At 33.6% G+C, this 18356-nt stretch overlaps 1 protein-coding gene across 12 annotated transcripts in view; it reads right to left on the bottom strand.

Moving 5' to 3' along the window:
• The window catches only part of HMBOX1 (homeobox containing 1), a 182794-nt gene that overhangs the window by 62026 nt on the left and 102412 nt on the right, over positions 1-18356 (bottom strand). For all 12 annotated transcript variants that reach the window (XM_067039997.1, XM_059071360.2, XM_059071354.2 and 9 more), the window contains one exon: positions 14726-14811. In XM_067039997.1, coding sequence (XP_066896098.1) covers positions 14726-14811 — 86 coding nt within the window. The remainder of the gene's footprint in view (positions 1-14725; positions 14812-18356) is intronic.

The following is an 18356-nucleotide window of genomic DNA, read 5'->3' as shown; positions in this document are numbered from 1 at the left end:
ACAAATACCAATCCTTCACAAACTTCCAAAAAAATAGAAAAGGAGGAAACACTTCCCAACTCATTCTATGAGGCCAATATTACCCTGATACCAAAACCAGATGAAGACACTGCAAGAAAACGACAGATCAATGTCCCCAGTGAATATGGATATACAAATTTTCAACAAAACATTAGGAAACTGAATCCAACAACATAAAAAGGATTATACACCATGACCAGGTGGGATTTATCTCAGGAAAGCAAAGTTCATTCAACATATGAAAATCAGTCAATGCAGTATAACATATTAACAAATGACAAAACCCATGAAATTATTTTAATAGACACAGAAAAAGCATTTAACAAAATCCAACATCTTTTCATGATATAGAACACTCAATAAGCTAGCAATAGATGTAAACTTCTTACGTTAATAGAGTACATCCATGAAACACCCACAGCTTATATCATACTTAGTGGTAAAAGACAGATAGCTTCACCACTAAGATCAGGAACAACACAAGGATGTTGACCCTTACTAGTTCTATTCAACATAGTAGAGGAGATGCTAGCCAGGGAAATTAGGCAGGATAAAGAAATTAAAAGGCATCCCGATAGAGCAGGGAAAAGTAAAATTACCTCTGTTTACAGATGATATGATCTTGTATATAGAACTCTGAAGAAATATACAAGAGTGCATGCACACAAAAAACTATTAGAATTAATGAAGATGTATACCAAGGCTGCAGGATACAAGATCAACATACCGAATTAAATATTATTTCTATCCACTAGCAATGAACAATCCAAAAATGAAATTCAGAAAGCAATTCTACTAACAATAGCCTCAAAAACAATAAAATATTTAGGAAGAAATCTAACAAAAGTAGCGCAAGACTTGCAAAGTGAAAATTACAAAACACTGTTGAAAGAAACTGAAGAACACCTAAACAGAAGAACATCTCATTTTCACGGATTTGAAGACTTCATATTGTTAAAATGACAATACTTCCCAAATTGATTTACAGATTTCCTCTAACTCCTACTAAAATTCCAGTTGGCTTTTCTACAGAAATCCTAAAATTCCTATGGAAATTCCAGAATAGCCAAAACAACTTTTAAAAAGAAGAACAAAGTTGAAGAATTCACACATCCCAATTTCAAACGTACTGTCAAACTACAGTAGTCAAGCCTGTGTGATACTGGCATAAGGACAGACATATAAGTCAATGAGAGTCAGGTAATAAACCCATACCTTTATGGTCAATTGATTTTTGATGATGGTGACAAGAAAACTGAATGGGAAAAGAATAGTCTTTTCAACAAATGGTGCTGGAACAACTAGATACACACATGCCAAAAAAAATGATGCTGGACTCCTATCTTATATAGTATATAAAAACCAACTCAAAATGGATCAGACCTAAATATAAGAGCTAAAATTATAAAACTCTTAGAAGAAAACATACATAAGTCTGTGTCACTCTGAATCAGGCAATGGTTTCTTAGCTATGACATCAAAAGCAACAACAAAAAACTGGACTTCATCAAAATTAAAGTCTTGTGTACTTCAAAAGTCAGTAACAAGAATGTAAAAATATTTGCAAACCCTGTATCTGATGAGGGACTTGTATCTAGAATACATAAAGAACTCTTACAATTCAATATAAGGAGACAAAAACTCAATTAAAAAATAGGCAAAGGATTTCACGAGACATTTCTTAAAGAATATGTACAAATGGCCATAAAGCACATGAAAAAAGTGCTCAACTTCATTAGTTGCTAAGTAAATACAAATCAAAATTACAAGATACCGCTTCATAACCACTAGAATGGCTAAAATTAAAAATACAAATAATAATGACTAGTGTCCCCATGAAAATGTAAATCAATTGGATCCCTCATACATTTATGGTGGGCTTGTAAAATGGAAAACTTTTGGCAGTTCTCCAAAACGTTAAACATAGAATTACCAAATGACCCACAATTCCATTCCTAAGTATATTCTAAGAGAATATGTCTACACAAAAACTAGTACACAAATGTTCATAGCAGCATTATGCACCATAGCCAAAAAGTGGAAACAATCCAAATGCCCATCAACTGATGAATAAATAAAATGTGGTATATCCATACAAAAGAAAATCATTCAGCATTAAAAGGAATGAAGTGTTGATATATGTTACAACATGGATGAACCTTGAAAACATGCTAAGTGAAATGAAGGGAGACACAAAGGTTTACATGGTGCATGAGTCTATTTTATGAAATGTCCAGAATTCTGTCTATAGGTAAATCTACAGAGACAGAGAATAAGTTAGTGATTGCTAGGAGCTGGGGGAATGAGGGACTGGGGAATGTTTGCTTATAGATATGGGGTTTCTATGTTGAACTGTTCTATATAGGAATATTCCCATTATTCTTGTTGCCTCACCCTTCTAGAACTGTTACCTTTAACCAAAGATCAGGGATCACCCATTCAAAACTAAGATACTTTCAGGGCAACTTGTTACCTTATCCAGGATGGAGGAGGCATGTGTCAATGCCTATCATTTTCTTTTGTTTTGATTCAGAATTCTTATTTGATTTAGTCTGTGTTTTAAGGTTCTAGTCACCGCTTCACTGAAGATGGAAGTCTTCAAATTTTTGTTTATTTTTATTGTTTATGGTGGGTTACGATGAGACAGAAGTGGAGAAAAGAATTACTCTACTATTTTTAACTAGCAGTATCCCTCAATCTTTTTAAAGTCTGCTGATCTAATGGGTAAAAAAAAACCCTGTTAACTTGTAGTTGATCTTATTTAATTTTCTTTTTGTATGTTTATTGGCCATTTATATTTCATCTTCTATAAATTATATACTGAAAGCTTTGTAATTTTTTCTGTTGGGTTATTTGCTGTTTTCATAATAACTTGCAATTGCTCTTTTGATATTTATAGATACCAATTCTTTGCTCTTCATATTGCAAATATCTTGCAGTGTAAATCTTGTTTACAGTGTCTTATATTGGATATATGCTTAAAATTTTTATACAGTTAAATTCATCTAACTTTATCTTTTGGGTTTTATGTATTACTTAGGAAAAGCTTTCCTACTTCAAAATAATAAAAGTATTCAAAACAGTAATGTAAGGCCTTTTATCCAGCTTAAGTATATATATATATATATATATATATATATATATATATATATATATATATATATATTTTTTTTTTTTTTTTGCTCTTTATTCCATACGGAAACTGATGTCTGTTTCTGGTGTGATGTTGAGACGTATTTTTATTTTTTCATTTTCAAATAGACAACCAATGGAAAAACATCACTTCCTTACAGATCTGAAATAATTCCTTTACTTAAGCTAAATTTCCCAACATACAAGGATATATTAATGAACTCTGTTCTGTACAAGTAATACAGCTATCAATCTGACAATATGATCTTTATTTAATTACTCTAACCATATAGTATATTTTAATATGTGGCAGGGCAAATTTGTTCAAACTCCTTCCTCTGTTCTTTTTAAAGAATGTCTTAGTTATTCTTATGAATTTTTTCTACAGATGAACTTTAGAACTATGTAAAAAACAACAAAATCCTGTTGTGGTTCTGACTGCTGTCAAAGAGCAAACCGGTGATACTTGAGTTGAATCTGGCCAGTACACATTACTGTTGAGTCTGTGACATGGTATATGTTTCAAAACTGGTGCCTAAAAATAAAATCAGTTACCTCCCTCCCACACCTTAAGACCCATTCCCTTCCTCATTCCACCTAACACATATAGAGCTGCATTATTCTTTTAATGACAAACAGTGCTCTATAATATGAATGCACCATAATTTATCCAACTAGTCCCCTACTGATGGACACTTAGGTTATGAATAGCCTTTTGCTATAATATAATATGCTGCAATAAATATTCCTGCACATTCATTATTCTAGACATAAGCAAATATTTCTATAGGATAAATTCTTCGAAGATAAATTACATGGTCAAAGGGGGTGTACATAAACATTAAAAAAAAAAAGAAATGTTACACATAAAAAAGAGTAACTACATTAAAAAATAATATATTATCATCAAGTTGAAGTGTTATCTAAATCTTTATCTAAACAAATTTTATTATTTAATTTATTAAACAAGTATTTAATTAGTGTCTGTGTGTGAGATAAAGGCAAAAAATGGTTTAAAATAGCTACTGAATTGCTAAATGTTAATAGTGGGTTGAAAATTATAGTCTTCAGAAGATGGAATGCACTTTTAAAAAATGGTGATAATTAAAAACAGTGATAATGTAGGCATATAGCAAAACATTGCATTGTACAACCTTAAATATATACAATTTTTATTTCAAAAAATGTTTTAAAATAAAAATAAAAGAAGAAACAGAAAAGGACAACCCTATAAAAAAGTAGGCAACAGATTTAAACAGGCAATTCACACAAAGGACATGTAAATGGCCAATAAATACGAACTGATGTTTAACCTCAACAGTTATCAGGGAAATGCATTTAAAACTGCAATGATGAAAATTTTTAAGAGAGTACATCTTAAAAGTCTTCATCACAAGAAAAACGATTTCTGTAACTATGTATAGTGACAGATGTTAACTAGACTTATTGTGGTGATCATTTTGTAATATATACAAAATTCAAATCATTATGCAGTATGCCTGAAATTAGTATATATCAATTATATCTCAACAAAAAAATAAAACTGCAATGAAATACCATTTTACTTCTATTAGGTTGGCAAAACATGAAAAAGTCTAACACTATATCAATTATTGGCAAAGATGAAGAGCAATGGTTACAGGACAGATGCCTACAACCGGTTTGGAGAAGGATCCAAGCAGGATGTTCATCAATGTTTATACTGTATTTCATCAAATCTACAACAACACTGATTGCAAGATGTGTCATTGTTTTATGTACCAATAAAAATAACAGCAACAACAAAAAAACTGTCGGAGGGAAAAAATCCCAAACCAGTGACAATACTCTTTATATACTGACGTGGGATACTTTACAAGTTAGAAAAGCTTGGTGCAGAATACTGTATATAGCATACCACCTATCTGGCAAAAAAGGAGAAAAGGACTATAGATATATTTGTTTATAAATGCATAAAATATCTCTGCAGAAAGTGATTAACATTAGTCTATTCTAGGAAGGGAACTATGGCTGAGAGACGGAAACAGGAGAGATTTAGTACTGTGTATACCCTCATGGAGCAACAGAAAATCTGTATTTAAAACAAAGGAGAAAAAAGAAACAATTTTCAGAAAATAGGATATTCTAGTTCTTAAAACGTCTAGAAATATTCAAAAGAAATCACATTAAGTATGTTTCTAAAAAACTCTTTGCTATGATTCTCATCATGAATAATGACAGCAACCTTGGGGCAATGTTATATTGGACAAGTACATTAAAATCAATGTGTCCAAAAACCAAGATGTTGTCCATGGATCTGTTTGGGAACAGATTTAGAGATAGGTCAGTCAAAACTTGTAAAACTAACACAAAAAGCAAAATTCCATAGCTTAAGTCAGTAAAAATGATGTTCTTTACTCAGGCATACTAGGGCACAGGGGAAGGGCTATTGTATCTAAAGCAAATTCAATTTAGTTTGTGGTTTGTAATCCTGCTATCCTAGCCAACTGTCAAGAGAAAAATATTTCTGCCGAGGGTAAAATCATGTAGAAAAGTGCTGGCAATCTTTGAAGTATTAGTGGCCCCCAAATCTCTACTATTCTACATTCTATTTTGCTGATTTCAGTACAGGATACAAGTCCTACGGGACTAGATTTAGACAGTAAGTCATTATCAAGTTTAAGATATTCACTACAATAAAAAAAAGCATAGTCTCAAAAAAAAGATATTTAGGGAAGAAATAACACAATTCTATGCCAATTCTTCTAGAAATACAAGAGAACACTTCCCAATTCATCTTATGAGGTCATATTATCATAGTAACAAAACTAGACAAGGACGTTACAAGAATAGAAAAAACAACACAAACCCAGAACAATACCCCTTTATGAACACAGACGCAAGAACTCTTAACAAAATATCAGCAAATTGAATCAAACCATATAAAAGAATAATACATCATAATTCAGTGAAGTTTTTCCCAGAATGCAAGGTTTAACGTTTGAAAATCAATCAGTGTAATTCCTCATATTAATAAGACTAAAAAACAAAAACCACATGGTCAACTCAACAGATGCAGAAAAAGCATTTGACACAGTACAGAATATCCATTCATGAGAAAAATTCTCAGAAACTAGAAATAGACAGGAACTTCCTTTAAAGGTCATCTTGATATGGGACATCCATGAAAAATCTACAGCTAAGATGGCACTTAATGGTGAAATATTGCATTCTTGCTCTCTAGGATTCAGAAAAAAGGCAAAGATATATTTAACTAGCAGTCCTAGTCCATGCAATAAGGCAAGAAAAATAGAAGACATACACATTGAAAAGAAGTAGAATTATTTCTATTCACAGATAACACGACTGTCCATGTAGAAAATCCTAAGAATTTACCAAAAAAAGCTACAAAAAGATGTACCAAATAAATGAATTTTTAGCAAGGTTACAAAACAGAAGGTCAATATACCAAAATCAACTATTCTATGACACAAGAAACCAACAACTGGAAATTGAAGTTAAAAATAGTACCAATATAGTAATACCAAAAGCATAAAATATTTAGATGAATTTAAGAAAATACATGTGAGACCTGTACTCTGAAAACTACTAACATGGCTGATGGAAAATAAAGAAGACCTAAACAAATGGAGAGATATACCATGTTCATATATGGGAACACTCAATATGATTAAGAGATTCTTGATGCTAGCTTTACCTATATATTCAACAAAATCCCAATCCCAATCTCACTACAAATATGCTTTGTCATAGAAATTGAGAGGCTGATTTTATTTTATTTATTTACTTATTTTTAACATCTTTATTGGAGTATACCTGCTTTACAATGGTGTGTTAGTTTCTGCTTTATAATGAAGTGAATCAGTTATACATATACATATGTCCCCATATCTCTTCCCTCTTGCATCTCCCTCCCTCCCACCCTTCCTATCCCACCCCTCTAGGTGGTCACAAAGCACCGAGCTGATCTCCCTGTGCTATGCGGCTGCTTCCCCCTAGCTATCTATTTTACGTTTGGTAGTGTATATATGTCCATGCCACTCTCTCACTTTGTCCCAGCTTACCCTTCCCTCTCCCCATATCCTCAAGTCCATTGTCTAGTAGGTCTGCATTTTTATACCCACCTTGCCCCTAGGTTCTTCTGACCATTTTCTTTTTTCTTTTCTTTTTTTTTAAGATTTCATATATATGTGTTAGCATACAGTATTTGTTTTTCTCCTTCTGACTTACTTCACTCTGTATGACAGTCTCTAGGTCCATCCACCTCACTACAAATAACTCAGTTTCGTTCCTTTTTATGGCTGAGTAATATTCCATTGTATATATGCACCACTTCTTCTTTATCCATTCATCTGTTGATGGACACTTAGGTTGCTTCCATGTCCTGGCTATTGTAAATAGAGCTGCAATGAACATTCTGGTACATGACTCTTTTGGAGTTATGGTTTTCTCAGGGTATATGAGAGGCTGATTTTAAAATGATATGGAAGTGCAAAAGACCTAGAGTATCAACAGTGATCTTGAAAAAGAAAAAAGTTGGAAGAAATTACACATTCTGATTTCAAGATTTACTGTAAGTTTACAGTAATTTACAGTTTTGTATTGGTATAGGAATAGACATAAAGTCCAACGGACGACAAGAGAGAACCCACAAACAGACTCACACATATGCATTCAACTGATTTTTTATAAAGGTGCCAATGTAATTTAATAGGGAAAGACTAGGGTCTTGACGACTGTTGACCATTTCCAAAAATGATACTCTAACAATTAGACATCCATGTGAAAAAAAAAGTTTATTTTGTGAGGATCAAATGATATAGTTAGTTGACCCTTGAACAACCTGGGGGTTAGAGGTGTTGACCTCCCTGCCCAGTCCAAAATCCAAGTATAACTTTACAGCTGGCCCTCCAAATCGGCAGTTTCTGCATCTGTGGATTCAAACAACCGTGGACTGTGAAACACTGTGGTATGTATTTATTGAAAAAAAAAATCCACATAGAAGTAGACCCACACAGTTCAAATCCCTGTTGCCTAAGGATCAACTGTAGTTAAATTTAGCTGAAGCTGACACACGCTGATGTTAAAAGCTTTCTTAAGGCCGTAAGAATCTGAATGACTGTTTCAAAATTTTATAGGTCTCTCAGATATCAAGGCCCTCCAGCTTGGTTAGTTCAAGCTTCAGTTCCTCACGTAAATAAATGTAGCAACTGATATCAAATTCTTTGATTTAAGATCTATCCCTGAGTAAACTTCAAGAGTTAACAGGATAATTCCTTAATGTATAAAAGACCATATTTGTAGTTTACAAAAAATGGTATTTATTCCATTCCCTTCAGAGCCTTCTTCTGCAGGTTGTTATTTATAATACTGCCTACAGCTGAACTTTAGGTTATGCTATTTTATCAGACACAGATACCTTCTGACTCTTACTAGGGTATTTCTTCTTTCTGTCATTTTTTGCTGTAGGCTTTTTTTAATATAAAGAAAATTAACTTACATTAGGTAAGAAGGATTTCATAAAGCTGTTGAAGGAATATTATACCTTAAGTACAGACTTTTCTCCATGATCTTAGGAAGCAAGAATTGGGGAGAAACAAAAGTAAAAATTACTGAAGGGGGAAAAATCACATCTATGTCTAACCTTTTAAAATCACTTTTGTCAAAGCTTGTGGTAGAATAAAAGTTTTTAAAATATAGTTTCTACTTTAAATACAGGTGGAAGAGAAATTTTATACTTGAAAACCAACCGTCCTTAGTTTTTTAACACCAAAAATGTACGGTCCCGTACATTGCATTTGAGATGATTAAAGCCCTGGTAGGACAATAAATTTCAAGAATTGTAGAAAACTCATTTTCTAACAACAAAGAGTGTCCTCTGAAATTATTTTCACTCCAATTTTTCAGAGCCATCATCAAAGTGAGAAAATATGGGTATTCAGATATATAGCCCGGATTTTTTCCTACGGAAAAGGAAGGTAACCTTATGTGTTGTGTTTATAAGAAAACAGTGTGGCAACAAATTGCAGAACATAGAAGAAAATGAGAATAAAAGTAAGAATTTTTTGAACCATAGGACAACATCTGTTCTTATTCTTCAGAGGCTGCAAGACAAGGGAAAAATCCTAAAATACACTCTGCAAAAACATTTATATTTGAAAAGAAGTTTTCTCCTAATAGAAACTAAAGCTCTAAACCTTTTCAATTTGGAGACACAAGTCCCATCTCATATACAGAAATCTGTGCATTTTATACAGATAACAGCCTTCATAGTGGAGCTCTACATAAAACTAGTAAAATTCATTAGGTAGGAATTGATAAAATCTTGTTAAATAAGCATTATAATTATGTTTGTATTATAATAGGACAATACCATAGTCTGTGACTTATGCCCTACCAACACTGCTTTTCTAATACAGATATAAATTCTACTTGTTTAGAGCTGCTTTATTCATAATTGCCAAAACTTGAAAGCAACCAAGATGTCCTTCAGTAGGTGAATGGATAAATAAACTGTGGTACACCTAGACGATGGAATATTACTTAGCACTAAAAAGAAATGAACTATCAAGCCATGAAAAGACATTAAAGACCCTTAAGTACATATTATTAAGTGAAAGAAGCCAACTTGAAAAGAATATGATAACATTCTGGAAAAGGCAAAACTATGGAGACAGTAAAAAGATCAGCAGTTGCCAAGGGTTAGGGGGGAGAGAGGGGAGAATGAATAGGTGGAGTACAGAGGATTTTCAGGCAATGAAACTATAGTATCATTTTCTGATACTATAATGGTAGATACTAGTCATTACACTTTTTTCAAGACCCATAGAATGTACAAAACCATCTACACCTAAACTAAACTATGGACTTTGGGTGACAACGTAGGTTCATATTATAATAAAGTACCACTCTAGCGCAAGATGCTGAGAGTAGGGAAGGCTGTGTGTGTGTGTGTGGAGGGGCAGGAGGTATATGGGAACTCTCTATACTTTATGCTCACTTTTGCTGTGAACCTAAAACTGCTCTAAAACACAGTCTATTTTTTAAAAAGGTATATTGACATTTTAGTTGGTTTTTAGTGTTTGGTCTGAAGTTCTACTTTGTAAAGAAATTATCATAATTAAATTGAATATGTCGTGCTTTTATTCTTCATTTTAAAGATAACTAAGAAAAGGGAAGTGATCTGAATACAGCTGGAACACTTCTGAAACCGTTTCAGAGCTTCTCTTTATACAAATTCTTACATTTTGGGAATAAGAGACTAGATAGGGGTAAAGTGCATACTTGTTAAATGTACTTAACAGTTTAAAAACAGAACGGAAATTTGACAACTAGAAAAGGTACTTGGAAAACATGTGGTCAAACCCCTCGTCTTATAAATAAAGAAACTGAGGCTCAGAGAAGTTACATGATTTGTCCTGGATCACAAGGCTATTTGACAGAAGGACTAGAATTTTGGGATTCAAAAGTTTAATGGTCACTTTTCCATTATACTGCTATCATTCAAGAAAACAGAATTATGATAAATTTCTTAAAATTCAGAGATGATTAATTTTTCTCCTTTTACTTATTTATTTTTTAAGAGGACATGAATCTAATTAGTATATTTATTTAGCTGATAAGCACTCACTCAAGCACTGCCCATTTACTCATTTATTCTGCCAGTGTGATTTTTCCCAGAGGTCATTTAAAAAGAAAATCATGTTTTAAGAATTCTAATAGCCCAAGAAAATGGTTCACCCTGAAAGTGAATATAAAACATACGTATTTATTACTAAAGCAAAGGCTATGTATGTTCCCCACCCCACCAAGGTTAGTAAGAATTTAGAAAATTGCTCGACCTCTTACAGAGGTAAAAATCCACCCTTGGTGGGAGCAGCTGTGACTCTGTGAAAAAAGCTACAAATAACATGCTGGGAAATTCAGCAGGCACTGTTATTATATCCTGTTTATACTGTCATTTTTCCTATCAGTAGGATATTATTTATACAGACCCCACCCATGAACTTCTTGTTTATCTTATTATAGAAATCCTCCAAATCTATAAAAAGAAGCCTCTGTATTTTGTTTCTGGAACAAGCCCATGTGTTATAATTTTGCACCTCACTACACATTTTTATTTAGCATTTCCTTTTGTTATGCACCACTCGTTCTCATTTTTATCCCAAGGTTGATTTATTTCATTATTTCACATATTAGAGTTAAACTTAACTGACTTTAAGAGACTCCAATACAAGACAGATTCCAGAGCACCATATCCTAAACTTTATTTTGGGGTAGATTTCATCAGGTAGACACTCTTTTAGGATACACTTGATTAATTTGTTTAGACAGAAAAATGTGCCTATATATTAATCAGGTACCCCAAGGAGTGAGCCCTGGGCACCTGGAAGGCTTCCTCACTTGGGCCACGCTATCTCAGGTGGGCCAATTATGAGGGCCAAGCTTCATACTGATTCTCACTAACTCCCCATTCTCTAGCCGGATGTCTTTTCTGGAATGAAAAGCAGTGCCCCCGAGTTTAGTTTGATGGCTAGACAGGCTGGGCGAAAATGTAACACAGTAATACACGAGAAATACATGAATTCAGTTAGTTGACCAAAGGGACAATGAACCAATCTGGTTATAAATCATCCTCATTCCCCTGCCTTATGTAAATAATTGAATTAAAGTAGATAAAATAAAAATACAAATTCCTTAAGGGCAGGAATTCATGCTGCATTTGTTGAGCAAATTAATATTTCTAGAGGGGAAACATCACTGAACAAAGTCATACTGGATAAATTTTCACATGTGTAGCTTGTGTTAGCTTCACCAATACTCCCTCTCTAGGTAAACATGAGATCTTCAGAGAGTATGTGCAATGCTAGACTCTTTGAGCATGTCTAAGAAAGATCTCTGCTTTTAAAGAATACTACTATAAAATGGAGAACTGAAATGAGGTTTAATATCTCAGGGTGGTAAACTAAGTGTATTAATTTCAGAAAAAAGAGAGGTCTACACGGGCTAAAGTGATCAAAGAAGTCAGAATGACGATAATAACTGAGGTAATGTTGATAAACAGGAATTGATAAGACCAAGGTGAGGAGGTGAAGGTATCCTAGGCACAATCAACGATTTATTAGCATCCAGGTGAGCAGAAAACAGCACGTAGCTGAATCCAGCTAGGGATTATACTGAATAGGAGATGGATATAAAGAGAAGGCTGGAGTAGATTATAAAGAGTTTCATTTTCTAGACAATGGAGAACCATTAAAGACATCTGATCATGGGGAAATGAACCAGCTTTTGGACTAGGAATGAAGAGGAGGAAGAATAAGTTGGGGTGAGGCAGAAATGGGGGGAAGAAGTTTTAACAGTACCAAATCCTATGATTACAGTGGCAAAAGAACAGTCCATGTGTTATAACAGATAATAGCTGTGTAAAAATTTCAACTCTTGCTTTCAAAAACAGGAAATGGCATCATGATGACTGTCAATGACTGGGGCAGTGTTAAACGGTGCCAATCCATTGAAGTTAGTATCAGGAAAGCTTACCAGTCTCCTAGAACTGCACTTCTCACACCCAGATCACCTGGAAATCTGGTTAAAATGTAAATTCTGATTCAGTAGGTATAGCGTGATACTCTGTACTTTCACATTTCTAATAAGCTTCCAATACTGTTGTCCCATGGACTACATTTTGAGTAGCAAGATGCTAAAACATCTTTTAATTTCCCTTTCCAAAAGGCAGTACTGGGGAGAATGGATACATGTATATGTATGGCTGAGTCCCTTTGCTGTACACCTGAAACTATCACAACATTGTTAATCGACTACACTCCAGTATAAAATAAGTTTTAAAAAAACTTAAGGAAAAATATTGAATAGAAAAAACAAAACAAACAAACAAACAAAACCCCCCAAAAGGCAGGATTTGATGAATGGTATAACTAATGCTTTAGATATGGCTAAGAAATTCCTTTTAAAGGTATTTTATTATAATTTGCATCAATGTCTGATGGGTTTCAAAAGATATTATTTTAAAAGTCCAAGATGATTCAAGATTCGGGTATTCAAGACATTCAGAAATATTTCCACTTGGGCAAAATCAACTTTATAATGCTGTTTTTAAAACAGTACAATTTTTTTTTTTTTTTTAAGGCTGACAAGCTAGAAGATACTATTGCTGCTAATCTTGGGGGCTGAAATAAAAGTCCTGAAAGACAATGCTCCATCTTTCCATAGTGCACACCAGTGGGTTTTGGTAAAACCCACTTAACTTGCCCTTAAAATGCCCTTAGCACCATGCCTTAATCCTTGAAGATAAAGGTAACAATTTATTTTAAATATCCTACTGAAAAACAACTGAAGATTACAAAAATTAAATTCACACACTGTCCTTCTGTTTAAGATTTCTAGGCGAAGGGACATGTCTTTAATTCATTTTTCTTTTTATTTTACCACGAATGGAAGTGTCATTTATAAAAATACATTACTAGTGTAATACGTTACACACATATTAAGATTGGCTGACCTTAGATTCTTGGGGTGAAATTTAAGACTTCTGAAATCTCAAGTTTCATTTTTAACCAAATAAATGGTCAATAACAACCTTTTAGGTAAATGAGCTTCAATATGCATCAATGTCTAGAGAACAGAAATAGTATCTTAAAATTGGAAGGTACTATTAAAGATCAGATCCAACTATATCATTGTAGAAGTAAGAAACTGAGGTGCAGAGGCTAAAAAGCCCAAAGTCACAGAGCTGCTAGTGGCATGTTAAAAAAAAGAAGGGGAAGAACAAATTAATTTTCATATCCAACAATGTACAACACACAACAATGTATCAACTACAACATGTAGTTGAAAGAGTTTCTGGTTCCTCCCATGACTAAGACATAGTTGATTTTATTTATTAAGGTCTTATAAATCATTGATATCCAAGAAAGGAAGACTACAGACCAACAAAGAAAACACATGCTACCCCAAAATTCAAGAACTCCATAAAAAATGCAATCTGAATAGAGAATGACACATATACACCACATACTCAGGATGGGGCTGCGGTGGGGTGGGTAATGGGATGGGATATAAAAACAAGGAGAAGACACTGGTCATTCTTATCTTCTCAGTAATGCTTTGAGGAAAGCTTTCACATACAGAAAAGTGGTTGAAAAAACATAACTTCCTTTACTCTCATGAATCATTTTTTAATTGGTAAAATTGGGGATTGGATTTGGAGGACTGTGAAGCTTTTAAAAATATGAAATGTAGATAGCAGTTGGATGTGCATGTGTCATAAGCTCTGTCACAATTACAAGAAAACCAGAGAATCCTTTTTTAGCCATAAAATAGGGAATTTTGTGCTTATTACAAATGCTGTAAAATTTACTAGCACAAGTAAAAAAAAAAGTCACTGGAGAAGTTCCAAGATGTCGGAGACAATGGGTTTTAAATCACAGGCATACATTATCATGCCTAAGTTGACAGATCTGCACTGCAATGCAGAAATGCAAGCAATATTCCAACATCTGCACCAGAAGGTAGAGACTAGACAAGATTCCAGAATAAAGGACTCTTCAGCTCTTACCTGTTACCTGTGCAACAACTGCTTGGGAAATCCTCCGATTGGCAAGAAAGGCTTTGATTTCCTCTTTTATCACACTGCTGTCCCTCCTAACAAAAACAGAAGACAAGACCAACAATGTATGTTGAAGGTAGAAATCCTCATCTTTGCTAAGAAAGGTGAAGCAGAGAGGTGGGGAGAACACAGAAAGAAAGGACACAAAAATAAAGGTAAACAGACCAAGCTTGTGTGAAAATATGAAATTAAAACAAACCAAGAAACACCAAATATTCAAGTCCTAAAACATCACACCATCAGACAGACGCTTTAGTGAATGCCACAGTAGATATAAGTCTCATACCAGAGGATGGTTAATCGCATGCTGTTTATAATTCACATTAGGAACAAGGCTGCCATATGGTATATACAAAGTTTCATTACTGGGTAATGAATATATCTTACACAGACAGAAATCCTAGAAAAATAAAAAGCAACAACAACAACAAAAATCAGTTGTGAGTGGATTGTGGTTTCGCATATTAACTATGCAACTGCATAAATAATGTTCAGTTCACTTGAAAACCTTTGTTAAAGGAATAGAAATCATCATTCTCACAACTGCTAAAATATTAGCTGTTTTAGGAAGGCTTTGCCTTTTAATTTGCCTTCTTTGTCCTGAATAAACCAAAAAAATTTTAAGCAGGATGGACTGAATATAAAATTTTAATATAAAAGACATTGATTTCCTAGTACATGTAATATTCAGAATGCTTAATACTTAAAACTACACTATATTTTGTATCCTTGGGATTACACATTATAGACCTAATTTTTTCTTCACTAGATGCCTTATAAATTTTTACTTATTTAAAAATTCAACAAATTCTCAAAAGACTAGACATCCACTAGAATGACAATGAATGGCAAGACTTCCGTTTCTCCACCAGAACAAACAGAATACTTCAGTAAAAATTATACTTAAAGCCTTAAAGACCAATTTCTCTTTGAATGTTCGAAAGGATTACATAAATGGATTTTCACTCAAGCTCAAAAGTAACAGAAGAGTGGCAATTTATGGTCTAATACAGGGGGTCAGCAACTATGGCCCATGGACTAAATCTGGCCTCCCACCTGTTTTTATCCAACCTGTGAGCTAAGAATAGTTTTCACAGATGAACATTTGCAATCAATTTGAGGACAGGGAATACTAACTTTGAACATGAAGTAAGCAAAATATTATCCTCTCCCCACCAAAAAATTCCATTCTTCTCATTAGTAGGCCTGTATTTTAAAAATTGTATTCGATTATTAATTATTCTATATTGAATTTTGCAAATAAAAATTTGTGACCATTTGCTTTCTCTCTTGTATGTAAGTATCTATATTATATTCTAGATTTTGCCTCTTGGCCACGAAGTCGAAAATGTTTTCCATCTAACCCTTTACAGAAAAAGTTTGTGAACCCCTGATCTGAGACAAAGGGATCATGACATCTTTACAAATCATTTTGTGAATGATCCACAGACTCCTTATAGGAGCTCAAGTCTCTCTACAGATTATTTGGAACAAGGAAAGAAAGTATCCTATCCCCAAAGAATCAGCTGTGATTCACTCAGAGCAGATTTGCAGTCCTTTGCTGAGGAGGAGCTGTACACTCTGTTGGTGAATTCCATGCTCCCTTTCAGCAATTCTGGAAAAGAGCAGAGAAGTGATAGTAGGGACAGCTTCCAATCTGGAGCTCCAGTCTACTCCTCATCTACTGGCTGGAAATCCTAATCAAAAAGATTCCCAAAGGAAGAAAATAAAGAGGTCACTGCCTAATCCAATATTTGAAATTTCTCATACTGATCTAGAAACTCCCTAGATTCCTTCCACAATGCTTATTTATATTTGAAATATTTCTTTGAAAAGTATCATTCTCATTTAAAAATTATGTATCTGAAAGAAAAAGGCACAAAGAAATACATTTTAATGTCAAACAAAATAACTGTCTACATTACCATATGGTTGTCAAACATCCATCAACAATCAGTAGAGCAAGAGATAAACTTCAGCAGTATCTATTTCAATTGGCTTATGTAAATAAAACAACCAAATCATTTGCTTTCTGATACAGATGCAAAATTAACCTGAAAACATTTAAATAAAGCATTGCATTTCAATGTATAGAATGTCCCTCTAGGAAAATGAAAACTGAGTTTAAGAGACTATCTATTAAGGTTAAATAAAAATGTGCTTTTGTGGGGAAAATGATTAAATGGTATTTTCTTGATTACTGATTTAAACTGGAATTTAAATCAATTTATTTAAAATCAATTTCACCTAGAGACTAAGTCACAAAGAGGAGATGACACTCAATTATTCCAGTAGGGTATATCCAGCTTGTGAATTATTCACAGCCCTGCTGTATGATATTACCAAGGACTGCAGCAAGACAGAAGGAACCCCCAAAAGTCTGCAAGAGAACAGGAGTTCACTTACCCTCTCTCAGAGACTATATTTTTAGATCCTTGGCAAGTTTCTAAGCACCCACAATGAGTTTTAAAAAAAACAAAAAAACTGCTTTACTCAACTGCTTTACCAGAGAGAAACTTTTTCAAGTTGAAGAAAAACATAAAGCTTAAAAGATAAGAGTGTGCTTGGGCAAGTCATTGAATAAAGCTGGTTGCATCATCTGGTAAAATGAGAACATTAATACCCCCCACCACAAGCCTTTTAAGATTTTCCTCCAAGCACTGAAATTAAATTTAAACAAAATTTAATATCAAATGTGTGTGTGTATATAGTATAAAAAATTTTTAAATTCTTCAAGGTAAAACTTTTTGAAACTGTAAAAGCACTACATAAACAATGACTATTATTTTATAATACCCTGGAAAGAATCCCAGGAAAAGAATAAACAAACGATCTGCTCTAAGTATGTAAGACTGAAGTAAACATCTGCGTTGGGTATTTTAAGGCACCATGAAAAGACTTCTATAAAGTCAATTTAGATACAAGCGTTGTGTCATTTGGTTGGTTACACTAGGTATTTTCAAAATAGTAACAGCCTTTTAACTTTTACTGTGTCCAATTCTCTTACGTATTTCAAAAACTTCCATTCTACTGGGTTAAATTTGTTCTTTAAACTTTCACATATTCCCCCTCACTCATTTCACCTTCTTTAACGACCTGCCTCTCCTAATGTTGTCCACACTGTACGCTGTGAAGTCACCAATTTCCTGGTGTGAAAACTCCTTCACTGACTCCAAATCTAACTCTCTCATCTACTCCTTACTTCCTCTCTTCATCTAAAATTTGACATCTTTAAGGAGAATGAATCCACTTTTACTCCCTTATCTTATAAAATCTCACACTTCTCATGATTTCTACTCCTCCAGTCTTACGGAATAAAAGTGAAGTGTAGGCTGAGCTTTCTTTGACTCTACAGTTTATTTCCAAGATAAGCTACCATTCTATTTGTATCTAACCACTTACATACACTCAGTAATGCCTCTTCGTGAAATTACCCTTTTTAAAGACATCTTAAAATAATAATAATTGCCACCTATTCAGAGAAGTTCTCCCTGATCCTCAGAGCTAAAAAAGATCTTTTCTTCCAATAACTAACTTTACCATTTTGATTATACTACTCACATGTGAATATATTACATGC

Source organism: Kogia breviceps, chromosome 8 (genome assembly GCF_026419965.1).
Source record: "Kogia breviceps isolate mKogBre1 chromosome 8, mKogBre1 haplotype 1, whole genome shotgun sequence".
Classification (NCBI taxonomy): Eukaryota; Metazoa; Chordata; class Mammalia; order Artiodactyla; family Physeteridae; genus Kogia; species Kogia breviceps.
This window is presented reverse-complemented; position numbering and strand designations above follow the sequence as displayed.